Source organism: Arctopsyche grandis, chromosome 8 (genome assembly GCF_051622035.1).
Source record: "Arctopsyche grandis isolate Sample6627 chromosome 8, ASM5162203v2, whole genome shotgun sequence".
Classification (NCBI taxonomy): domain Eukaryota; kingdom Metazoa; phylum Arthropoda; class Insecta; order Trichoptera; family Hydropsychidae; genus Arctopsyche; species Arctopsyche grandis.
In genome coordinates, this window is record NC_135362.1 from 5,838,496 (window position 1) to 5,866,466 (window position 27,971).

General features: G+C 33.8%; 1 protein-coding gene across 2 annotated transcripts in view; it reads left to right on the top strand.

The window, feature by feature from the left end:
* The window catches only part of LOC143916186 (ATP-binding cassette sub-family G member 4-like), a 37,049-nt gene extending 10,083 nt beyond the window's left edge, over positions 1–26,966 (top strand). For both annotated transcript variants that reach the window (XM_077437155.1, XM_077437154.1), the window contains 11 exons: positions 18,555–18,672; positions 18,756–18,945; positions 21,009–21,333; positions 21,413–21,554; positions 21,637–21,821; positions 22,839–23,002; positions 23,078–23,246; positions 23,321–23,421; positions 23,664–23,819; positions 23,895–24,080; positions 25,778–26,966. In XM_077437155.1, the coding sequence (XP_077293281.1) occupies positions 18,555–18,672; positions 18,756–18,945; positions 21,009–21,333; positions 21,413–21,554; positions 21,637–21,821; positions 22,839–23,002; positions 23,078–23,246; positions 23,321–23,421; positions 23,664–23,819; positions 23,895–24,080; positions 25,778–25,936 (1,895 nt within the window). In that variant the 3' untranslated portion in view covers positions 25,937–26,966. The remainder of the gene's footprint in view (positions 1–18,554; positions 18,673–18,755; positions 18,946–21,008; positions 21,334–21,412; positions 21,555–21,636; positions 21,822–22,838; positions 23,003–23,077; positions 23,247–23,320; positions 23,422–23,663; positions 23,820–23,894; positions 24,081–25,777) is intronic.
* Positions 26,967–27,971: the final 1,005 nt, after the last annotated feature.

A 27,971-nucleotide genomic window follows, 5' to 3' on the forward strand; every position in this document is an offset into this window, starting at 1 on the left:
AGTGGAGACGTTAAAAACACGACTTGGCTCAAATATTTTTCCACAATCCGACTCCAAAACAAAGAAGATATTTCCGGAGTGTATTTAAAAATGTACGCATTTGGCGTTACGGATTTGTCAAATATCAGGCCACTCCTCAAATTGACCCAAAAATGAGATAAAATATAGTGAAAAAATAAGTTATAGGCGTTTAAACAATTAAAATTTGACATAGCGAGAGGGTGGCGAAAAGGGAAAAAATGATTGGAATAGTGTGGATATATCCGGCAATGTGGACAATAGACGTCACCGAGAAAGACAATGGAGTATTTTAAAACGTGTCTATTACGATTATTTTTCACTATCGTATAGGCGGATTTGATTTCCATATATATATTGATGACCAAACCGTGCAAAATGGCAAAGTTTGAAAACGATGGGATAAGAACCCAAATTTCCTCAGACGAAAAAATCGAAAGCGAAGTAAGAAGAGGCTGGTAGTAACTAGTAACTAGTAATAAAAAGACGCTGCGTCTCAATCTGCATCTATTGCGTATTGGCGAGTCACTCTTAGTTAGTAATTTGAATTCAAATAAATGTGATTTAAATGCGAAATCAGGTTTTGACTCCAGCCAAAAAGCCACGACTTCGTGACTCTGACTCCGACTCCACAGTCGTGTCAATTGATTCAGTGCTTGTTTAGCTTCTTAAAGTAACCATTCATGTGGAGATTTGTTTTTAAAGAAATCGGCTAAAAAGTCCTTCAAAATATTTTTAAACAATGAACTGGACTGATTGAGCTTAACATTTTTTTTAATAAGTAAAATATGTAACGACGAAGCTCTCGTTTTACAAAAGACTCTCGAAAACTATTATAGTCTAGACTCTAGAGAGTTATGGTAAGAAAACACTAAAAAGCGTGGTATAACTAGCTGTGATAGGCGTGTCTTCATGTCATTTTTTAATTGGTACGATACTATTACAAGTTTCTTCCACATTTCTTCAAATATGGGAATCACATTTTGGTGATATTTAAGCTTAAATAAGTTATTAGTGATTTTTAAAAACCTTAATGGTAAGAACACAATTAAAGGTGCGGCATGGGATCTGCTTGTGATTCCAGCTGTAATGGGTGTATCTTCGTGTCATGTCTTCAAATATGCGACTCACCGTTATAAATCACTGTCAAAACTACGCCAATACAAAGATAAAATACCACCGAAAACACGCTGAGCTTGGCTGAGGATCGTGATGGTATATATTAGGCGTGCTAGCGTTTTTTAGTATTTCAAAACTATCTAAAAAAAAACACGTGCTGCGTACCACTCTGTATGGCTACACCTTTATTCCTCTACTAGCCAAACTACAACAAATGTATTAAAAAAAATTAAAATGTTCACCTTTAGACTTTTATTTTAAGCATAAAATTATGAGCATTTTGTATTTCCAATACTCATTAAGCTTCTTAACTCATTGAATGGTTATTTATTTCAATTCATTGCTCATTTACTTACTAGTAGACTTTTGGAATGCATTGTTGGTGCAAATTGAGGAACTGATGTGCTTGTAGACTTGTGATGAGGGTTTGATTCATGAGTACGAATGTGTATTTGGGTCACAATTCTGGGTACTTTCCGATACAGAATATCCAACTGCTTCTGTAAAATTCCAGAACTTTCACCAGTTCAGATATTGCATATCTGTAACGAGGAGTCTCATCTTGCTATCTAGAAGTCTACATATGGAGGCAGTGCAATCAATTACACTGAATTTCTTTTGGATTCGAGTATTTGACTGCCATCACTAAACATTCACTCACTAAATTGGTTCAAATTGAAGATCAATTTTACTGTCGAAGCTGTATCACCGCACAAGTTGAGGAGGATGTGATATTAATAGCAGTAATAAAATCTTCAAGTGCTATGCAAACTTGATTTGAACTGTCAATTTGCGCTTGATCTTTGCATTTACACGCTCATTTCCATCGGAGCACGACCTGCAATTACATTTTGCAACCTTGGATGATTGTTAATTCCGCACCTGTACTTTTTTCATGCTCGATGTTCTCAACACTTCTCGCTTGATTAGATGTATGTAACTATCTGAGTATATTGTCTAGAGACTAATTAAATAAATAGCATTGATCTTTTCAAAGTATTGCTAGAAATTTGCATCGTTTAGAACACGCAACCCAGAACCCAGAAGATTAAATACAAATTTCGCTCAGATCAGAGGAATCCAACAGGTTAACCTTGCGATGTCTGTAGCTGATTGCTTTTGCCCTTACCTTTTCTAGTACATATCTAATGGCGCATTTATCAAATTGACGCTGGAACTCAAGTTTTTTTCCTATGAAAATTGTCAATGCAATACATGAAAAGCATATAATACTGTTTTCCCATTAGAATTTGCTGTAGTGTATGTCTAAATTGCATGATGCACGAATTGGGACGTCGCCAAATGCATTTGTTCTTCCTGTCTTCTGCACGCGATTGACAAAAGTGCATTGATGCAATGTTACTCATGCTCAGATATGCGTATTTTCGCATTTTGGGTTCAAATATGGGCTTTTGACCTTTAATAATGCATTAAAACTAGTTTTGATAGTGGTTAAGGGTGTTTTTAATACCTTATATGCCGACAGAATGAGAATGAAAATTCAAAAGACTGCCCATACCACTAGGTGGGAAATTTTTCAATATCTCAGATACCAATTCATATAGTGAGCGAAATTAGATTTTATTTTATTATATACATATACCAGCAAGGCCTAACACTCCAATGCACCTTCCTGGCCAATTACAAACAATGCAGCATTTTTATTACATTAGTCGCTGAATTACGAGACAATGAAAACTCTAAATTAACGAGACATCCATGATTTTTTAAAACTTTTACATACATTTTTTTGTACCTTAATATACTCAAATAGTAGGAAGGTATTTAGCCAATTTAAGTTAGGGACCGTTTCAACAATGATATCAGAGAAAATTGGCAAACTCTGATAGGAAACGATCGACCTGGAATCACAAATATCCAAGTCTGACCAGCAGCATTACAGATATACTCAGAATAAATTATTTTCAATCGAGGTCAACTCACGGGATCGAACCCGGCGTCTCTCGGTGCTAGGCAAAAGGTCAACCACCGAGCCATGCTTCTGGCGATATTTAGGTTTGAAATGTTGGGAATAACATAGGTCTGTCTCCGCTGCTAGGTGGAAATATTTACAATAATAGCGAGAAGGAATAGTTGTAGGACCGCTCATGCTGCTAGGTGGGATTGTTTTGATTGAAGGAATTGAATTGGGCCTCCTAAAAATAAGTTTAGACTATGATATAAGCATTTAGTCATTATATTAGTATCATGGTTGCTCATGCCACTTTTGTTAGTATGAGATATAAGACTACTTTTTTTACAAGCCTCTTCTATGTTTGCCTTCGCTCGTTCGTCTGACAACATTTGGATTTGATATCCTACATTCTTCCGATCGTTTTGAAACTTTGCCATTTTGTGCGGTTTGTTCAACAATATATATTCAAATCGATTCCGCCAGTACGATGATGAAAAATAATCGTAAGTTTAAAAAATGCTACAATTTTGACCATCTTGACATCCAATGGTGAGTTGCCGTATTTATTTGCCTTTCCGCCATCCTCTCCCTATTTTAGTTTAAACGCCTATAACTTTTTATTTTTCACACTATCTATATATATAAAATTGAATGTCTGTTTGTCTGTCTGTCTCGTATCGGCTCCTAAACCACTCAACCGATTACGATGGAACTTTCAGGATTTATTGTATATATGTCCGGGAAGCTTCCTGTGAAAAAAAACCTATTAATAATAATATTCGTAATTACAATTTTACCGACACGAAAGTTTGAAGCGCCATTGTGTAGTCAAGGAAATTTGTTCGTTGGTAACCACGTTACCAGTTGATTTATGACAACACGGCGTTGAAGAGACGTTGTTGAGTTCCAACCATCACTTGAAACGGGAACGGGAATTGCATGCCGGGTTCAGCTAGTATCTTATAAAATTTGCATTATAGGTTCTTTTAAATACAAGATTTTAAGATGTTTTTTTAAACTCTCATACTCAAATGAGCATTTTTGAGTATGTCATCTTGATAGCATCGAATAAAATGCAACAATTATGCACCAAAAGATGTTATCCTATGATTTGAAGTGCACTTATGAGGCACATTACATTGAATTGCTGATTCTTTTCATGAAAGTATGATTTCTTTGTATGAATTTCACACGACAGCATACGCAAGCGCGGATATCCTCCACTGAATAAGTACAATATTGCTTCTGGTGACCCAATTTTCAATGCACTTTCATTACAAAATGACATTTTTCGCATTTGACTTTGACGATGCTTCGGTTTTTTCAACAAAACCACTACAATTCAAACCTTTTTTGTACATTCGAAACACTTCTAGACTTTTTTCTAGTCGATATATTAACGGTATCGTCGAAACGTTGTCACTTTGTCTTCGTGCCCTTTAAATAGGTCTTTATGCTCGTCCAAGTGTTCTGTTGGAATTGCTCAACATTTTCATCGGTTCGTTTATTTTAATTGCAGACGATTTCAATTGGTGAAAGAACACTCCTCGGTGGTCAACCGGTCGCATTTTTGAACCACACTGTACACATTTTATTGTCTGCAAGATTCTTTAGTTTTTTCAGTCTCTTCAATATACTAAATAGTATGTATTGCAATATCTACATATAAGTGGCAAAGTTGACTGAAAATGAGCTAAAATGTGTCGAGGTCGATTTGTTTATTTGCAATACGTAACCAATCGCACGAACGTTAATTGCGATATTTTCAATTGCATTGTAATATTAAATGCTTTTTGTATAATATAGTGCGTCGAATAATTGCAGTTTTCATCGACATGCACCAGTTTAGTTAAAATGACATCGAAACAATAATAAAACCTATAGTGATTCTAATTCTAATTCAAAAAGTGTATACAGTATCGGTCATTCATATCGTACGACCTATGTAATTTTTTTTATTTGTTTAGTTGCTCAGGCGAATGCAAATCGAAAAAAAACCTTTCAAAGACTTCAACCCGTCCCAAAATCCCTATACGGTCTACAAATTTGGTGGTCCCAAGTTGATTGGCAGTATAGAAAAACATTTTGATACTATATTTAGACTAGTGCTGTGCTCGTTGATATTTTAACATTTGGTTTTGATACAAATATGATATGTACATGAGACCAGAGTCAGTTCGTGGTGTGTGCGACGTGTTTGGCGCCTAAAATATTTCGAAACATGCTACACATTTTTCGATATATAAAAATTCTAATAAACCGTCATGTTTTCGACTTACATGAAAATAACGTTTTTGAAATGAGTACAAATAACGTTATTCTAACTTTGATTAGTAGATGAATGTTTTTCTCAGAAACCTTTTTGTTTATTGAACTGAAATTTCATATCTACAAGTTTAAGCTTAATACCAAGCTATGTATAAAATTTGGTAAACATCCGTCAACCGGAAGTGGCAGTTTACTCTTGTTCGATTTTTCTTCCACTATTTTTTTCGACCCCTTAAACATGTGTGCTGTTCACGAAAAAATTCAAGTATAATTCTCGTATCAATGTAATTGAAAAAAATTACTTATTTTAATAAACCGGAAGTGGGATTTTTTCCTCTTAGAAAGGTCAAAAATGTTGTGGCCACTATTCTTTCCACACCCCTGAACGTATCAAACTGAAAATTTATATTTGCGCTCAATTTGTATCAAAAATGCTGTCATTGCTATTAGTATTTCATAATGCTGTCATTGCTATTAGTATTTCATAATGCTGCCGGTATGTGTGAACGTGTCTGTACAGTTCAATATCGAATTTTGTTTTGTGACCTTCTTATATTCTTCAAATACATAGATTAAGTCATGGTTTGGTCACATCTGAATTTTTTTTGTGTATTTCACTCTTAAACACATAAAATAGTTTACTATTCAAAACGATTTACATACAACTTTTTTCTTTTTTTAGGATTTTGACTTGCAAATTATTTAAGTTTTTTCTTGGTATCAGCCAATTATAATAATTTCGTCTCTCAAGTGTATCGAGGTTTAATTAACATTCAAAATTCAAATAAATCTAACTGCGTTTTATGTTACGGTGTAACATAAAACGCCTAATCCATAACCGTTATCGGTTATCTGCCTGCATTCAATATTAGCTCATTTCAGAACCGACACAAAAGGTTCCACTTCTGACATAGATAATGACGATGTCGTTAATTTTTATTGACGTTGACTTTTCCCAATTTTCCTCCGCAGTATCGTAAAATGAAAAATGCGGAAACTGTACATAATATGCGGTTAACCTTCGACAGCATTGTAATATTTTATTAGACAGTGTCTATATCAACTTATGAGCAGCGGTGGTGAACCTTTTCGACTAAAACTACCGCCTGTCATTTAAAAATCATTTATGTATTTCCTAACAGCGGCACTCAACCTTTAAAAGTCAATGAATAATATCGAAACGTGAGAAAGAAGTGTTTATTTGTAACCCCCCCCCCCCTCCTCACTTTTCTTTAAAAATCAATAAAATAAAATGTTTTTAAAAAAAGGAATGAATTAGACTATAATCGAACCGATCTACATAGCATGATACTGCTATCGCATTCACCCCCCATTCGACTCGCAATGGCCAATTACATTTCGTTTCAGTTTCGCATTGCATTTTGGTCAAGAAATACAACATTGTTGATGCGTATAACGGTCGGTAGAACTTGACTTTAATTTTTTGTTAGTTTTAAGTTCGTGTTTCGTATTTTGAAATATTTACATTGATAAAATTTTAATATAAAATACGTACGTTCTTGATATTATTAATTTATTTATGGAATACGTATATATTTTATATTAATGGATATTTATATATATTTTTTAGACAATAAAAGTAATTGTCAACGTCATGTAATGGACAGAAAAACTTTCAGTAATATTATTAAAAACTTTGTATTGAATTATCTTGTAATAATATTATACATATATAGTTAAATAAGAAAGAATTAAAAAAACATAATAATAATTTTACGTCCTTACAATGTTACAAACACATTGCACGAATGCGATAGCATGCTCGGTTCTCGTATGTTTAATGCTACATCGGACCTAATATAATAAGTCCTTTACTTTATTCAATATTGTTGCATTATGTTTAAGATAACGAATCATTTTTTATATAAGTAAATTATATAATTAACATCATTTTTTTCAAATACACCTTTTTTCTCCTATCTCCTTATCTCTTAAAAAGATAAGATGATAGGAGAAAAAAATCTCTTATCCTCTTATATCGGATCGACTATAACATGAGATTGTATATCATATTTGGCGGTTCTATATTGAAAACTGTAGATTTGCACTAACAAACATACCTGCCCGGCGTTTCTCGGGCGTTTTTTGTATATGCAGGACCTTCAAATACGGGTTTCGAACCCTACCAAAACACATACATGGACTAAATATGGATTTGCATTGCACACATACAAATTGTTACTAATATACTATTTACAATGCGCCACAGGCAATTTTTTTAAAAGAGCTATTTAAAAAAAAAATGCTTAGCTTTTTCATCGAGATCTTGTTCAACAGTCCTCAAAGCTATTTTATTTTCACAGGGTTTTTATTAGTTTTTAATTGAATATTATTTAGAGTCTGCCGTAGGTGAAAATTTTTTGAAGAGAGTACGATTTTTGTAAATTTTAGAAAAATATTCTTAGTGTTCATTTGCCGTCGCTTTTATAAAGAGTATTTTTTTGATCTTTGCTTTTAAATTGAGATATAATACGTAAACGATGAATGATTCATATGTAAACTTTACACCTAACGGTCAACGATTATTCGTTCGAAACACACACAATGCCCAATTTAACAAATTATAATATAATAAGAGATAAATGATTAAAATGTGTATACGAACGTTGCGATAATGTTCTAGCCGAGTTTTTTTTTAAGTACATATTATTTTATTACTCTCATTTAGTGATGTACATATTTTGCTTATCTAGTTAATATAATTTCGTACTTTGTATTATTTGTAGTCGGTTCAATAGTCCAGCGATAGCGATCGGGTCATCTCTCTACTATTTATTCCTTGTTCTATTTATTATTGATTGTATATTGTTTTTTTTTTTAATTGTGCATTATTGATTTGGAACGTGTGTGGGCGACTTCGCAATGACTGATAACTCGTTCGATGCTTTTTTAATTTAATTTCCGTTTATGTTTTTAACACTGATTTACATGTGGTTGAATTGATTTTAGGAAGTTTCGCGTTTGAAGGCCGTATGTTTTATTTATAAAGTGCGGTCAATCGTGAAGGCTCAGCCGTTGTGAGGAAGCGCGCTAATGTTCTTTTAATATGTTGTACTTCACTTTCACTATTGCTTGTAAACAATGATGGTTCTGTTAAAATATTTACTTGATTTTAAAACATCATGAATATGATTCGTAGCGCAACTTTCTGTCATGTCGCGTTGCGTCGCGACCTGTTGAGTCGCGTCATGTTGCGTCGCACACTTGCACATGCACTTGGTCTAAAAGGATAACTGTCATATTAAAGTTGTTTCAGAGTTTGAAGAAGTTGTTTCACACACAAATATATCAATGTATTATGAATGCATATAATATATATATATACCTATAAAAATATTTTAAAGATACTCTTCTTCGAACAGTGGCCCATTAAGCTTACATTCTACACCAGGCTTTTTCAATGATTTTTTTTTTATTGAATTGGCTCTGATATGTTTGCATATAATGTATTATAATACATAGGTACAATATAAAAAAAAAACTAAATCATGTTTTGAAAATTATTGAGAGCTCCCATTCGTGAAAATTTCCATCTTGGACCCTGAGTTGTTTGTATTTACATATGCATACATACTTGAACCGATATGTAAATTGACTTAGGATGAGTCTTCCGTTGAAGCTTCATGGCATTTTTTAATTTATTAAAAATATATGGATTTATTTTTTATGTGAACATTATTTACTGCCGAGTAAATATAAATATATATATGTAGGATGTTTATTTATCTTGAATGTATTAGCTTTATATCATCATCGCTTTTGTATTATAATCAGTTTCTTAGTAGACTTCATACTGGAATATTTTTTTAAATATTAAAAATGTTTATATGCTAGTATTGTGCCCGTTGATATTACAACGGGTAGTTTTAGAAAGGAATTGATACATTGAATATACCCGAGGCTATTGTCGCTAATGAGTTCAGCATGCACAGCCCTTTCGGTCAACTCGCATCGCCCTCTCACTCCGCCCCGCGCTGTCCCCCTATTCCATCCCCGCACGCTCGCCCGTACAAATGAGGCGCTATCTTCTACAATCTTATGAACTTCTGATGATATATATATATATATATATATATATATATATATATATATATATATATATATATATATATATATATATATATATATATATTATATACAAACTAGCTGAACCCGGCATGCGTTTCAATGCCACAATAACGCAAGCAATTCCCGTTCCCGTTTCTCGATGTGTTTCGATAAGTGAATGCTTAAGTTTCAAATTAATACTTAATAATCAAATTAAACATATTGATAATTTGTCGGATAAACGCAGACAGCGAACACATTTGGAATTATTCAATTGTTTGTTTATTTTACCCTAACAACCCAGGTGGCGACGCGAACAAATTTGAAATGTCCCGTTTTTCCCGTTTCTGTTCTTAATAAATTTTTAGTTTTTACTATAATAAGTAATAAATAATCAATAATACAAATAGTATTAATCATTTCATATATACAGTATTAGTATGCTGCATGTATGTATGTACGTTTATCATAGATAGTTTTTTCGTACAAAAATAAACATTTTTTTAACTCATCGAAATTTTATATACATTATATATTTTATATAAATTATTCTTAAACACGGATTTGAAATTAAAATTATCCAAAGTTGGACCCTGATGTATATTAAATGTAATTATCGAATCGTAAAAAAATTTACGTCTTAATTACATGCAATTCTAAGTAGTGGCCGATTCGAAATTTGACATTGAGAATTGAAGTTGAAGGTTTTTCCGAATATATATATATTTTTTGCTGTATTTACATTTAGTTACTGTGATGTTTGCTCAATTTATTTAATTAGCCAGTTTCGCATATTTAAGAGGCTTTAGTGGCTTCGCTCCTCGCATATGTAAATCGAACTTAAAATTTATTTAAAACATCAATGCAAAGTACTCATTTTTACATACGCACATACATACCTTGATGTTTTACAATTTTCTTTGCATAAAATGAACCGACTCAATGCCGATAGCCAATATCAGTATATTGACCTTTTTTTTAATTTCTGTAAATTCAAATTGTAGAAGGTGATTCGGTTTTTTGCGCAATCTATACTACACCGATTTTTCTCAAAATTTTTGACATATTTTTAATATACATACGTAATTGAATTACATACATATATGCAGAGCGCAATTTGAATTGCGTATTATGTAATTTTATATTATAAATAGTATGTATATATATTGCGTCGTATGCATGTACATACATATATCTTATATACATTTCAATTGAAATATACAATGTGCTTGTGTATACGAAATGTATGTAGTTTAAATTTCAGCGTATCATTTATTGCGTGTGTAGTAATGTCGATGTGAAAACGTGCACATTTCCCTTTGTCGATGAAAATTCGTAATTAAAGAGTGTGTTTTCATGCAAAGATTGACCTCACCTGTCTCGTATAGTCATACGTTTTATTCCTTTTCAGTGTTTTCGCTTCATTTATATGCAAATTATTCCACTATTTGCATTTTAAATTTACGGTTGTCCGTTTTCGACCCGCAATGCTTCTTCCATACAATTAAAAATCGATAAATATTTAATTAAATTAGTCCGAGTTTGGTTCTGTGTCAAATCCTTTGTGTTTTTTTTCCTTTTGTTTTGTTGTATACATAGCTATATTTATAAGGTCATAAACATATAAAAGAAATGTGGTTCTCACAACCTGAAACCGTACTGTTGAAAACTTTCTACAACTCAATAATTTAAAAACAAAAAAGTTCTTAAATGATAATAACAAACTGTTAAACCGATGTCAGTATTATGAATAAATAATGTCTACTTTTTATGGTACTTAAGTGTAAAGAACCAAAGTCGTTGGGGTCAAAGCGGTGCACAATTGATGTATTCAACAGTCAAAACCGTTCTTTTATACCGGGTTGACACGATGCGAGTAACTTAGACGTTACTCGCAGCGTGGCTAAACTTTTTTTTTACGTTTTGGACTTCCAAGTTAATCGTCCAAACTACTGGCATCGAGTTAACCCGATTGCTTTAAAAAACGTGATGTAAAAAGTGTGAATAATATATGAGACTGCTTAACCTTTGAAGGATGGAGCGTCGAGATCGAACAAGTGTCCCTAACCGGGGTCGAGTAAGACCCCAGTATTTTTAAATCAAAATACAGCTTTTCTCAATACAAATTGGTTCAATATATATCTCATTAATCATTTTATACATCAACATAAAAATGTTTTAGTCCTATAGTATGTTTTTGACTATTTTTGTATTAAAATATAGCGACAAGCATCAACACGCAAACGCACATAGGTAAGGCGACTGCATGGCTCAATAGCCACGCGCCAAAAGCGACGTAAACAGTAGCTTACGAAAATATAGCTGTCTCTTTCTCTCGCATTGATTCATCAATCAACAAGAATATGCAAGCGCACAGTAAAAACATTTTTATTCAGACTTATCTTTATTTAATTTTTATTCATTATTTTTATTATCTTATCTTTATTTTATTTTTATTCATTATTTTAGACATTATTTTTATTTTATTTTTATTCAGACTTATAGCTACCACCTTTAAATCATACTTTGTAATGTAGAAATGTATAAATTTTTTTTTTTTTACGATGTACCTCTTTTCTAAATCATACAAAATCTATTGAAATAAATTTCTTGTAGTTCATTCTAGGTATACAAGAAATATAGGGTGTATAGCTTTGAAAAACCACATAGTTATTACGAAAAACGTAAAAGTTGGGGCACTTGCATACCCCACTTCGGTGAGAGAGGGTTAATGGTAAGAACGCACTCAAAAGTGCGGCACGGGACGTGTAGGTGGACTGCAGCTGTTTTAGACGTGTCTTCATGTCAGTGTTAATCCGTACGATCCTATTGTTTCTCCTACATTTCTTCAAATATGGAAATCACTGTCAATACAAGGATAAATTATCACCGGAAACACTCCAGGAGGTGAGGTTTGTGAAGAGACGCGACGGTACAGATTTGACCTAGCAGCGTTTTTTCCCATGTGCGAAACTATTAAAAAAAAAAACACGTGCTGAATACTACTGAGTGCGGGTTTAAGCTAGGGATTGCAATACCGGTTTACCGGTAAATCGGCAAAATTTTCCAATCGGTAAATACCAGTAAAATTTATCGGTATTTACAGTATACTATTTTATCGCGAATTGAGTACATATGCAGGCATATTATTACATAATATAACATTAGAAATCGTTGCAAATGGCATATTGTGGGTTAGGTTGTCTGTAATTTGTTTATTTTCAGTATTAATTGTGGCAATTTCAAATTGATAAATTAATTGGCAACACCTACTAATCAAATCGTAATAAATATGGTCAGACAGTTGTTTCAATTGTGATCGAAACTTTCGAATAATCCAAACTTTAAATAAATAAATATGATTGGTTGAGAATAAAGGATATAAAATAATTTATTAATTATCACGAATTTCTTCTTCTTATCAATGCCCTGTCCGCATCCTAACGTTGGCGACCACCTCGTCGATTATTTGAAGATATTCTTCGGCGCTCATATCGGTTCACATGCGCATGTTTCGAAGCCAAGACAACTTTTCCCTGCCAATCCATTTTACCTTCTATTTTCCCCATGGTTATCAAACGGAGAAATTCGCATTTTGGACCCCGTATCATGTGTCCGAGGTACTCCATCTTTCTCCGCTTGATGACAGAAACAAGTTCCCTGCCTCTCCCTGTGGGTCGGGCCGCACCGCTCAACTCGCGAACAACTTAGCTGAGGGCGACCAGACCAATGCATGCAGGTAGATGGGACATGCCACACTCGTCACCTTGTTTGCCGCACACATTTCCATACATTGTTTCGTGTCACGCAACAAGTCGGCCGACAAAGTTGCGCGGTGCGGCCCGGCCCTATCATGCCGAGGACAGCTTCATTTGATCCTTTTTTGGTCCACGGGATCTTCAGCATACGCCTCAAAAACCCACATCTGAAAAGCTTCGATGCGGCTAACCATCCTGGTCTTCAGAGTCCACGTTTCACATCCATGTAGTAACACTGTCTTAATCTTAAACGCGTACGAAGATTGAGATGCTTGTTTGTAAACGCCGCCTTCATTTTGATAAATGCTTTTCTAGCTGTCTCGATGCGGATTCTTAGATCTTCGTATGGGTCCATCTCTTCATTTAGCCAGGTACCCAGGTATTTGAATCTTCTGACTTTTTCTAAATTAAACTAGACATTATTCATCTGAGATTTAAAAAAATTGACCATATAGTACAGTTATATAATCCACGATTGTTTTTTTTTTTAATTTACCGGTAAATACCGGTATACCGGTAGGAGGAAAAATAATATACCGTTTATGAAATTTATGAAATTTGGCGGTAAATTGCAATCCTTAGTTTAAGCAGTTCAAATATCCTTTTATTTATTTTAAAATAACCTTATCAAATCTTTGACAAACTGTAGCCTTGACCGTTGATTGATATACAATCATATCATCATCATGCCAATATTGCACTATCAGCATTTGGAATGTACGTATGTTAAAACCAGCTGTTTTATAATTTTTTTTATATAAATATATTTTTATCTTGAGTGAAATGTTTATAAATTCAACATCATTACATCAAATAACGCTATGGGTTATTTAAGACGTTATGCGTTATGCCACTTTCTTTATTTTGTTTTGTATCTGAAGTCACACCGGAGAAAACTTTCACTCGGCACAGTTTTGATACACTTTTTCGGCATATTTACTTACATATATTATTTAATAACACGCTGTATATAATGGACATTGATCTAGTCGAAGCATTTTCGATTATACATAATATGATAACGGGGCTACTCTGTGTGTATAATCCGAATAGTACATAGATATTGATTGATACTGTATGTACATATAATAATTTGGGCATTTATTGCACTGCCAATTAATTGCATTGTTGTATTTTTGCTCAATTATCTGACTCCCAGTACTAAACGATGTGAGTCACATGAAATCCTTTGTCAACGACATATTAACCGGGTGCAAAGGTCTCTGCTACCGTGATAACTCTTATTTGTAATGTCAACGTACATATGTACATGTTGTGTGCGCTTGCATGTATTATAATTGCTAATTTCGCGGTTTAATAATGAGATGCACTTTTGCTGATGAATTGCGAGAGCTATGAACTTGTGCACGTGTTTTTGTTTAAGATTTTTCCATTTTCTTGACTCATGTGCAACTTGTTTTGATTCTGTCGATACATTTCCCTCGGCTTCACCGACTCAAGGTTTTGCCCATTATTTTTCAAAAGTATTACCTAGTACTTGGAATATTTCTTTATACTCAGAATACTTTTTCGCTTCGGTGATTGAGGTGTTTTTTTTTTGCGTAACGTTTCACAATTCTACGTATGTATGGAGTGAGGCTCATTATGCTACTACATGCATAGTGGAATGCTAGTTTTGCAATCTGAGCAAATTTATTTTGTATTATCAAAACTTTGAAATATGTCATAATCGTTCTGAAGATTCTCTTATTTATGTATATAAATGGTTACCATTTATCGGCCCGGAAAAATAGCCCTATTTCCAGACAAATCAAGTATTTATCATGACTTTACATGCAAATGACCATCTCTAAAACATTTCTACCTGCAAATAAAAAGAGTGCCCCTCTCTTAAATAGCTCGCACAACCCAATCGGGGTCCGCCCGCCGAATAAAGGTCTATTCATACCTAGTCAGCACGTACCGACTTCAGCAGGTATCCGGCCGTACGAAAAGTATTCTTTGGTACATTTTGTATGGGTATATTCATACCAACCGTCACGTTTACGCCACGGCAGGCTTAAAGCAGTACCCGACATTTCCTGTTCATACCTTACAGCAACATCCGTCAACGTATCGTATCCGTTTTTTTGGCCATCGTGGAAATATACACGCGAATTACGTGCCATGAGTCTGCCGCTTTACCGTTTTGGACCAATTATCGATAGAGCCAGTTGACACCTGTTCAATCTTTCGACATGGTTTTGGCGCAAATATTTAAAAAAAAAATTTTTTTTACGGAAATATTTAAAAAAATTTTGTCCATCATCCATAAGCTCCTTATACAGTGTCCAAAACTCTCCTTCGTTTTTTCTATTTTTTAACATGGGATGCACATCAAAACGCCTCCGTGCTTTTTTATTGCCTTCTTGAGCTTCTTCTTCCAACAACAGCGCGATTATACATAATTTTTCGTTCGATAAACGTCGAAACATTTTTGCTGACTTGTATTCTGACGCGTAGCTACGAATGCACGTGTATGCATTCATATTGCAAGTACTCGACAATACGACGTAAGCAATATTGCACCGTATCGTCATGGCTTCTAATGTATAAGTAAGCCGATTTTGCCTTGCACTCGGCCAAATTGCTGTAAACGTGACGTGACCGCGACGTGTAGGTAGATATGAATAGAAATGTAATAAAATGACATATTTGAAACGGAGTCGTGCAGTGCTGAAGCCGTGCAGTGCTGTTAAGTATGAACAGACCTTTAAACGTCAAATGGGTTGCCAGTAACAAAAATAATATTTGACAAAAATAAATACCAACTCTAATTACCTAATATTAAATTAATAAAATCAACCATAACTTACCCTGCCTCACCGAAGTGGGGTATGCAAATGCCCCAATTTTACGTTTTTTCTAATAACTATGTGGTTTTCAAAGCTATACACCCTATATTTCTTGTATTCCTAGAATGAACTATATATAGAAATTTATTTTAATTGATTTTGTATGATTTAGAAAAGGGGTACATCGTAAAAAAATACATTTATACATTTCTACGTTCCAAAGTATGTATGATTTAAAGGCGGTAGCGATAATTAATGTTTTTAACTGTTCGCTTGCAGATTCTTGTTGATCGATGAATCAATGCGAGAGAAAGAGACAGCTATATATTTTCGTTAGCTATTGCTTTTGTCGCTTTGGGCGCGTGACTTCAGTCGCCCGTGGGCCTTACCTATGCGCGAACACATGTCGATGCTTCTCGGTTTTTTTAATACAAAAATAGTCAAAAACATGCTATACAACTAAAAATTTTTATGTTGATGTATAAAATGATTAATAAGATATACATATATTGAACCCAATTGTATTGAGAAAAGCTGTATTTTGGTTACAAAATACTGGGGTCTTGCGCGACCCCTGTTCGGGGCACTCGTTCGATCTCGACGCTCCGTCCTTCAAAGGTTAACCTAACCTAACCTAACCCTTAAATAAATAAGTGTTGGCTGCTAAGATATTATGACGTGTTTGGATGGATATTACGATGTGTGGAGAGTTGGAATGGACAGGAGTGGGGCGACTCGCTCTCATCCAACTGTCAAAAATTATAATTTCACTGATAGGGGCCAGTGAAAATGAAATTGGATATGATTTCACTGGACTGTACCCAGTGAAAATATAACTGGTTATGATTTCACTGAAACGTCAAATTTTATTTTTATTACCTGCAACCCATTTGACGTTTGATTTGCCGGGCGGATCCCGATTGGGTCGTGCGAGCTATTTTAGAAATGTTAATTTGACATATGTCGTGTAATGTATTTTATAGCCGTGCAAAAAATATTATCCCTTTATAAATATACTAGTGGTTCCACTCGGCTTCGCTCGGTATTTGTAATACATGGTGTCCAGTCAAAACCGCTCGGTTAATAAGCGCCTCGACATTACCGCGCGGCGACAAAACCGCGCCAGAAAATATGAAAAAAATAAAATATCAATTTCGACTTCGATATCAAAATCGAGATCGAAGTCGAGAATGTAAAATTTTTCTGGTCAAACCACTCAAATTTCACTCGTTAGCAGATTTACTAGTGCACAACAGCAAGTCCATTTGCGCGTCAGTGTATATTTTGTCTAGTAAGAGTATCTGCGGAATCTAGCTTCGTAAGCTTTAGCTAAAAACCAAAGCTAGTCAGTCTTAACTGATTCGAGATTTGACGCTCTTACTGTAACATATATAAGATTTAGTTGATCAATTAGTTCAATCCTCATATACGGTTTCTGTCATCAACAATTTCATGTTTGCTCTGTACAGTATAACAGCGAAATAATAAAATTGAATAATAAAATTGAATCAACAATATAAAGCATTGTAAATTTGATTTTATACGTGTATGGGTCACTTGCCGTAAGGCTTGCCCGACGTTAAGACGTATAAATAAACACTGTCTAAGCTACTCCATGTGTATCATTTGAAACCCCCTGCATCCGGGATCATACATACATATTATTATTTATCTCATTACCAGATGTGGAACAATTTGCATGCAATTTGATACTAAAATTATGCAAGTTGATTTTAAAATCATACAAATAGACGTTAAAAGCAATACTAAGTTGCTTTTAATAAGCGAGATTTTCACAGCAACTCTCATTGTTATTCAAGTAACTGGAATGTGTATTCATATTATAATAACAATATTTTTTTTAAGTAAAACTAGAGTTAAATAATTTGAAATCAGACTTTGTTCATTGATTTCAACAATAAAATAACGTCATTGCATATATCTATCGTTTTATATTGACAATGGATCGCCCCAAAAAGCGTGTGACATGACAACAAAGTAATGAATAGTAAAAAAATAATGATCAATTCGTCTAATTATAATTTCAATACAATATATTGTATAATTTACCATATTATTTACAATACGTATTAACCATTGTTAGGAGCACTTTTTACTCTTTTTTTGTTTGATGTAGAAATATCCGTACAAGCTAACGAACGTATTAAAACGAGTCATTTCCAGACTGTTCCATCAAATCAGTCATTAAAAATTTCACAATCGCTACGATAATCGTTTGGAAGCGCATTGAAATGACAAAAACTCTAATCTCATCGTTGCGACCTCAGTTCACGTACTTAGAATCGGAATATCAATTCAGAATCGACGCAATTTAAATATGTTAATGACCATTTCCTACTGAGGGCATTAAATTCATAACAATGCACGCCTTCAATATTAAAACTTGAATGTTTTACATTATGGGAGCGTTTGTAGTAAACAAAATAACATTTCTTTCACGTCATAATCACTCGGTCGGCGGGTGAAATCGCCATTTGTCAAAAACATATGTATATTATACATTCGTAAACATTGATAGTGTGAATGTTTTTGTATACCGCGGATGTTTGGTATTTAAACGTGTTATTTATTGTTGATTTTTTACTTTTCCAGATGTCAAACAAATCTTGGATTCCGTGTCCGGGAGATTGCGCTCCGGAGAACTCACAGCTATCATGGGACCGTCCGGAGCTGGAAAATCGACCCTGCTCAATATCCTGACAGGATACAAGTGCGCACATTTTATTTTATTTATTTAAATAATTCACAACGTGAATAAAACGATTTTTATGTATTTTTTTTTTATCAAACCAGAACTACCGGCATTGAAGGCAGCATAACCATGAACGGAACTGAACGCAATTTATCACAATTTCGGAAGTTATCTTGTTATATTATGCAAGATAATCAATTGCATGCAAATCTCACTGTTGAAGAGGCCATGTCTGTAGCTACAAATCTAAAATTGCCGCCTAACCTATCGTATAAGACCAAAGGAGAAGTTGTAAGTATTTATACATACGTTGTATCATATAGGAACAATTACAAGAACTGTAACTTGAAAATGAACGCTTAAATTGAAAAGTAAATATTAAAAAAAAAGGATAGCATTATGCCACAAAGTCCATTGCGACGTCTGCCTGAGGACTACCTCAGTTTCAACTTATCCAAGAGTTGAAGGATAACATCCAAGAAGAACTTCAACGAATTAGGGCGAAATCACACAGGGAAGAACGGCACGTCGTGTGCTTGGCTCCCCGCTTTAGGGGTCTCCTACATTTCTTCAAATATGGGATACCCTGTTATCGATCTCTGCCAAGCAAGGATAAATACAAGGATAAAATTTTACCGAAAACACTCCAGGGGGGTGATTTTGGGACGGTGTGTTCTGGGCATGCCACATTTTTTTCGCATGTTTTAAACTATCTAAAAAACCCATGTCCCACGTTACTTGCTGTGTGTTTTCGCCCTTAAAGTCTATTAATACTATCCAGCAGTTCACGGCTACAGCACAGCACAGCAGCTCACGTAAATGACAGTTTCTATTCATACTATCCAGCACCTCACGGTTCCTGCACGTTCAGACGAGTTTTGGCCAAGTGTAAGGCTACAAAACGGGACGATACGGCGTAATATTGCTTGCGTCGTATCGTCGAGTCAATATTCTCACAATATGACATTTCTGAAAATATTCATATGCGCATGCGCACCTTCGTTAATACGCGTGCACTCGCCACTATGACGTCATATCGTGCGGAATATTTCCACAGTGACCAAAAAAAAAAACCGGTTTTGTTTGATACGTTACAATGACATGTACTGCTGTATAGTATGAATAGATTTTGTCAGCTACGCAGTTACGTCTTCGTCACGTAATATATGAATGTGTCTATATAAAATGTATCAAAAATACTCTTCGTGCAGTTACCGATACGAACTGTGCTATTATAAAGTGACTATTCCTACTGGTTTTACCAGTACAGTACTGGTTTTTTGGGTAGCTGTTTTGGCAGAATCCTTGGGTTGGGCCTGTTTATAAATATTGAAATTGATTTTTTTAATTTTCAAAAAATGTACATCGATGATTTTCTAATGTTCATTAACGTTTTTAATAATTCAAGTATATAGAAATATTCTTTTGAAAAAAATTTCCTGGTTTTGTCATATGCTATTATTAATAGACCTTTACATAGATCATACTGAGAAACGTGATGGACCATGTTTAGCAATGTGTTGATTTCACCCGAGTGACATTATTATTTTATTGTTGAACTCACTGAACAAAGTCTGATTTCAAATTATTTCAACTGTTGTTTTACTTAAAAAGAATATTATTATTATAATATGAATACACATTCCAGTTACTTGAATAACAATGAGAGTTGCTGTGAAAATCTCGCATATTAAAAGCAACATTCTAGAGAATAGTATTGCTTTTAACGTCTACTCGTATGATTTTAAAATCAACTTGCATACTTTTAATATCAAATTGCATGCAAATTGCTCCACATCTGGTAATGAGATAAATAATAATATGTATGTAGGATCCCGGATGCAGGGGGTTTCAAATGATACACATGGATTAGCTTAGACAGTGTTTATTTAGTCTTAACGTCGGGCAAGCCTTACGGCAAGTGACCCATACACGTATAAAATCAAATTTACAGTGCTTCATATTGTTGCTGATGCTATCTACTATTATTCAATTTTATTATTTCGCTCTTATACTGAACAAAGCAAACATGAAATTGCTGAAGACAGAAACCGTATACAAATCAATCAACTAAATATTATATATGTTACAGTAAGAGCGTCAATAAATGACTTTTTGGCTTAATGCTACCCTATTTATGTATATTTCAGTAGTTTTTGCAGCAGATATACTTAAATTCTGGATTCCTATTGGTCGAAAAGCTTTATTATGAGCCTTTAACCTAAAATAAGTGCTTACTAGTGAATATTTACTTCTTAATGTATTTACTATTAGGATTTTAATTGTTCAATTGTTTCCACTCTACCTTATATATTTGAAAATTTTGTTTGAATTGTGTTTTGATTTGATTTTAGACTCAAGAAATCTTAGAAACTTTGGGTTTGGCTGAGCATCGTAAGACAATGACTAGTAATCTGTCTGGTGGACAGAAGAAGAGGCTGTCGATTGCTCTCGAACTCGTCAACAATCCGCCGATCATGTTCTTCGACGAACCCACGTCTGGTTTGGACAGCTCCTCCTGCTTCCAGTGTATTTCATTGCTGAAAACTCTATCTAGAGGTGGAAGGACTATCATATGCACAATTCATCAGCCGTCCGCTCGCTTGTTTGAAATGTTCGATCATCTGTACACGCTGGCCGAAGGGAAATGCGTCTATCAAGGAGGCACTACATGCTTAGGTGTGTAATGTATTAAGTAATGAGCTTCTATGTATTATATACATAGTATCAAAATATTAAAATTCTTATTAATTTTCAGTCGATTGGTTGAGTGCTCAAGGACACCAATGTCCACCTTATCACAATCCTGCTTCGTTCATCATTGAAGTGACATGTGGCGAATACGGAGATAGTACTGGAAAACTTGTCAACGCTATCGAAAACGGCAAACTTGACATTAGGTTACTATCAAATTTTATTAAAATACAATGTAATTTTCTACAACACATACAATTAATACGAAATTGTTTATTAATAATTCAGAACTCCGCCTAAGAAAGTACTAGAGCTGACCGATAAGAATATCTTCGATGATGCTTTGTATCCACAGCTCAACGGCTTGGCCAAGAATGAAAGTGCCAACATTGTGGAAAAGTTTTCAAACGAAGAACATACAAACGGTGTCAATAATGGCGTATTAAATTTTGCCACTAATGACATTGCTAAAGGTATATACGCTCATGTATTGTATTCTGTTAATACATTACATTAATTATCTTTGTAACTATTTATCTACATATTCCTACAACACTTTCCTCACAAATCTTGTTCATCGCTTAATTCAATGCTATCATCATCTACAGCCACTCACCATACACTGCTGGATGAAGGCCTCTCCAAAACGCTTCCACTCGTCTCTGTTTTGCACAACTCTCATTCATCTCACCCCATACATTTTCCTAATTTCATCTATCCATCTTTCCTGCGGTCTTCCTTTTATTCTTTTACATTCTCTCGGGTACCATTCTAGCACTTCTTTTGTCCACCTTTCGTCCGTTCTTCTAGCCATGTGGCCCGCCCATTGCCATTTCAATCTCTTCACTCGCTCCACTATGTCCACTAGTCCTGTCATACTTCTCACCCACGTGTTCCGCTTCCTGTCTTTCCTCGTTATGCCAAGAATACAATGTTCCGTACTTCTTTGAGTGCATTGTACTCTGTGTAGCATCTTAGCGTTCAATGTCCAAGTTTCACATCCATACGTCATCACTGGCGAAACGCATTGATCGAAGATCTTCATCTTCAAACAGAGTAGCATTTTTGATTTAAAAACAACATTCATTCGTCCAAATTGCACTCCATCCTAATGTCATACGTCTCTTTATCTCTTCATCTGACCTAAATATAAATAATTATTTACTACTTCTACTATTTTATCATCTAATGAAATGCTATCAGGCATGCAATAGCTGTTGAACATTTGTTTGGTCTTATCTACGTTAATTTTCAATCATACTAAAATTCAATATAACTTACATATATGAATTACCTTTCTAATGATATGCACTCATAATTTCTGAACCCATTGATTGTTTTTTTTTTTTACTCTGCTACCATTTAAATCTTTCTTTTATCTTTCTAACTCCGGAATTCCTTTTCATCTTCTTGACTGTTTCAATATTGTTTTTATTATGTTAACTATGTATATATTTTTGCTATATATTAATAACTGTATTACTTTATAGGAGACAAGATAAACATAGATGTGGATATAGAGAAGCCTGATAATATCAGTGCTGCATTATTAGATGACGGTCTTGTCACGTCTCAAAAACGTTATCCTGTCGGTGAGCTGAAACAGTTTTGGGTCGTCTTAAAACGAACATTGCTATTCAGCAGAAGAGATTGGGTAGTTATCCAATACCTCACACAATTCATTCGATTTTATTATGGTTTGTTTTATATTTTTAAAATTTATTTCCAGACCCTTATGTACTTACGGTTGCTGGCTCACATTTTGGTCGGATTCTTGATCGGTGCTCTGTATTACGATATCGGCAATGACGGTGCTAAAGTGTTATCCAATCTCGGCTTTCTATTCTTCAACATGTTGTTCCTTATGTACACGTCCATGACGATTACGATCCTCAGTTGTGAGTGTGATGTTGTTTAAACTACGTATCGAATTCTAATTGTGTATAAATTACATTTGATTGAATTTTTTCAGTTCCATTAGAGATGCCCGTACTGTTGAAAGAGAATTTCAATCGATGGTATTCGTTACGGTCCTACTATTTGGCTATTACCGTGTCGGATATACCTTTCCAAGTGAGTATAATAATCCATTTGTATTTTTGTAATGAGGGTTTGTCGTTTGAATGAGATGCATTTTTTGCTGTGTATAGATCTCGATTGTGTAACAATGCGACGCTGTATATAAAGTATCAGTCGACATATTCAATTTGTTTATGTATAGAATAGCATTTTGGTTGCTAACGATATGTACATCATTAAAATAATGCGTTTATTACTTCATGACGTCGTAATATTAAACGATATTCTACTTTCAGGCAATATTCTGCATAATATACGTCGTAATTGTATATCTGCTGACTTCACAACCACTGGAATGGTTCAGATTTTCAATGTTCTTATCAGCGTGCTTACTCATCAGCTTTGTGGCACAAAGTGTCGGCCTCGTTGTCGGCGCTGCCATGAACGTTCAGGTACTTTCAACATCATCGAACACAAATCATTTAAATAATCTTACACGATGTCTAATTATCACTCTCATCTTACAGAACGGCGTCTTCCTTGCACCAGTGATGTCGGTACCGTTCTTGCTGTTCTCCGGATTCTTCGTGTCGTTTGATGCTATACCGATATATCTGCGGTGGATTACGTACTTATCATATATTAGATATGGCTTTGAAGGGACGGCCTTGGCTACATATTCGTTCGGACGGGAGAAACTTAAATGTTTCCAGGTACGTTTGCATAAAATAATATATACATATGGGGTACAGTTGAAGTGTATCTTCCAGTTGAAATATATTCCATTTAATCTGGTACCAACTACTGTTATAGTTGAAGTGTATTTGCAGTGTACAATTCAACTATAAGTTGGTACCAGGTAAGATGGAAAGGTTAGGTTTTCGTGAAAACGTCACTCGACTAGTAAATTGAATTTAAAAGATACATTTTTGTTTTGAACACATTCTTAAAGCTATAATAATACGATATTAATTACCTTTATTCGTAATATCTAGCAAATATTAACGCATTGTTGGATTCTAAAGCATTCATAAAAATATCAGAGCTGTCAAAACTCAACGGTTATATTATGTACAACTGGCGCACATTGTTGAAAGTGTATTTGCGCTTGTAATTGTAGAGATATAATTAACTAGTTGAATTGTATTCGAATATGAATGACGTAAAACGCCAGTTGGAATATATCACAACTGAAAATACACTTCGACTGTAACATTCATATATACTTTATGTATTAAGTTAGCAAAACATTGCTAGTTTTGATGTTTAAAAAAATCATTTCACTATTCCTGCTAGTATTTGAGTAACTTAATCTGTCAAATAATGAACTAAACTGGTCATTAAATCAAAATGTTGATTTTTAACCCTTTGACTGCTACAACAACGATAAATCGTTGTTTTGAAATCGGCGAAGATTGCTACGACGATCGTTGTTGACGTCATTAATTGTCGTATTTCAATACTTTCTTTGAGCCACCAGCGCATCAGTGGCACGAAACATTTTTTTTATATACGTATTTATATTTATTTTTCAATCAAGCTTTATAAATATTTATCAATTTTTTAAATAAAAGCTCTTCAATTTCGGGTTCATCATCAAAGTAAATTTCGGGTTCGTTGTCAATGTCATATAAGGAGTTATTACTTGGGAATTGATTATTATCGATAAATTCATTTTCAGAATCAGTAGAGCTGCTGATTTGTCGAGTTCCTCGGCGAGGAGCTATTATTCGCTTTCATCACTTTCACTGTCCGATATCATTTTGCAGAGTTAAAATAAATGGCAAAAAACAATAGAAATCCGCTTTCAATTATATAGGTCACGAGATGTCACGAATTCATGCAATCAATCAAATGCAACTGAAATGCATACAAAATGTTTATGATACATGTTGAAAAATTATTTGATTATTAGAAACTTCGCATCCTTGTGTGTCTCGCTCATACGTACACAATTAAAACCAAGAAAGAAAGAGAGAGAGACCGCTACCTGTTTCGAATATATCGCATGTTGTAAGGATACATCGATATCTAAAAATAGATTATTGAAAAGAATAAAGCCTCGGAAAACAATCGTCAAAACTTATTTAGTGTATATATGTAGGTATCTCTTTCGCACGCACGCATGTAAAAGCAAGACAGAAAGAGAGAGCACGAGTTCACGACTGCTTCTTAAAAATGTATATAAAGTATTATAAAAATTACGAGTGTTCGGCGAAGTAAGTATGTAAAAAAAAATATTATATTTATTTTTTTTCAAAATAATTACAAATGTTAGCATTTTTCGCTTGGACATTGAAAAACCTCGTAGCAGCCAAAGGGTTAAACATAAAATACGGATCATAGGCATTTAAAGTTGAAGTATATGTTGTTTTGACGTATGATTTATTGATGTTCTGTTTGCTTTCAGACGTATTGTCATTTCAAATCGCCCGAAACAACTCTGGAAGAGCTCGATATGTTGGATGCTAGTTTTGAATTGGATATTGCCGCGCTCTGCGTCATCTTCCTCGTGCTGAGAATCTCCGCTTTCCTGTTCCTCAGATGGAAGCTAAAATCTACGAGATAAAATATTTAAATGTACACATATTTATTGCATTATTTATAAGGGCATTATATTGAATCATTTCCAATCTTTGTTTTTTATACGTTGAATTTTTAAGGCAGCGAATACGAATATTCGTAAGGTTTTAAATATTTAAGAATTTCGAGCACAAGAGACTTATGTTGATTGATCGACTATGCCAAAATATTGTTTTTTCTACGATGGATTTTGCCCAAATTTTATAGATTGTTTTATTGATTCGAATGGGTGATAGTTTTAAATGAGCAAATTTTATAATTATATTTGTTTCATGTTTTAATCGATAAGATGTAATATGATAAGTGGATGATTTTTTTTTTAAAGTAAACATTCCTTCATTGGAAAACATCGGTCGTTGATTGGGGGGTGCCTTGAATGCTGTGCAATTTATATATATATATATATATAATACAGATTCATACGTGAATATATTATTTGTTTTTTTATTATTTTGAAATTTGAAATTTTCATATACAAGATTAGAATTGTGTGACCAAATATTATATAAATTTTTATTGTAAAAATGGAATGTGATAAAAAATATACATGTATTGTTGTATGCATTGTATTTTGGTACTCAAAGGATTAAATTATAATGATATATGTACATTGTGATTTGTGAATACATTGCTCTCTACGTATGAAAAAAAAAATCAAAAAAAATGTGATTATGAAAGATTTTGTATATTTATTTACATACAACAAATTCCTTATTTTTATTATTATTTTTAAAAAATATATACGGTGATAATTTTATGTGTATTCAATTTTTTTTTAATTTTATAAGAATATACATAGACATCTACAAAAAAATGTTTGAAAGTTGTAATTGAAATTTTTAATTGAAAGAATCTATGAAGAAACTAAATGTCGATATAATTTGCAATGATTATAAAATAGTGCTATTTTTATTACATAGGATTATAACTTTTATATTTTGATTATTTCATATATTTTATTGATATAAATACAATTTAGCCAATGTAATAGAATATATCTACTATACATACACGTGAAAATAAAAAAAATAATAAAAAAAAAACAAAAATGTACGTATTGCGTTTTACTCTCAACATATTACATATATATTTATGCATCCGTAGATCTTTTTATCGGCTAGAGTGCATGAGTAATTTGCAACTTCCGCAACTTCCGCACTTCCTAGTACAACAGGGTTACATAAAAGTTTACACCGAGTTACGAAACGACTGGCAAACTTGTATCTTAATAGTGGAAACTACATGAGACTACCTCACTGTCTCTCGACACTGCAATTAATGCTATAGCTATAGCTATAGGCAGTGGCGAACTGGGACTGAAATTAGTGCATGCCAGGAGTCAAAGGGGGCCCACCCAGGTTTAAAAAATTTCCCCCCCCCCCCATATAACAAAATTTTCTTCTTTCCATCACGCTAAAAATCAAGGGTAAAAAAAAATTTTTCAAAAATGGGAATAAACAAATTTAAGTACAAGAAAAATGGCAAAAGCAAAATAGATCCATAAATTACATTGTATATTTCTCATTAACCCTTGTCCTAGGTAAATAGAATGCATCATAAAAGAATGCGGCATAAAAGCGGCTTTTACTTTCGGTAGAAAACAATCGGGGACCTCATTTCAGCTTTTTCTTGGGGGGCGCAGGCAAAGATTGGTCAAATTGAATTTTTTTTCAAAAAATCTTTTTTATATCGGAATAAAAATGGAAAATATTCTTTGCATACACCTTATTGAGTTATAAAATATGAAAAAAATAAGCTTATTTTTGATAAAATATTATGTAAAGAGTGAAAAAAGCGCCGCAGGCGAAAATTTTTTTCTAAATATTTTCACATGGTCAACAAAAATCGACCATCAAACTGAGTCACTAAAAAACTATCAATTAACTTAATTTCTACCGACTGTCTTTTCACTTTATCTATGTACATACATACATACATATGTACGTAATACAATAGATAAAGTTTTGTGATCATGCGAAAATCGGGATTTTGGGGAGGGGGGCCCCTATCCTATATTTCTA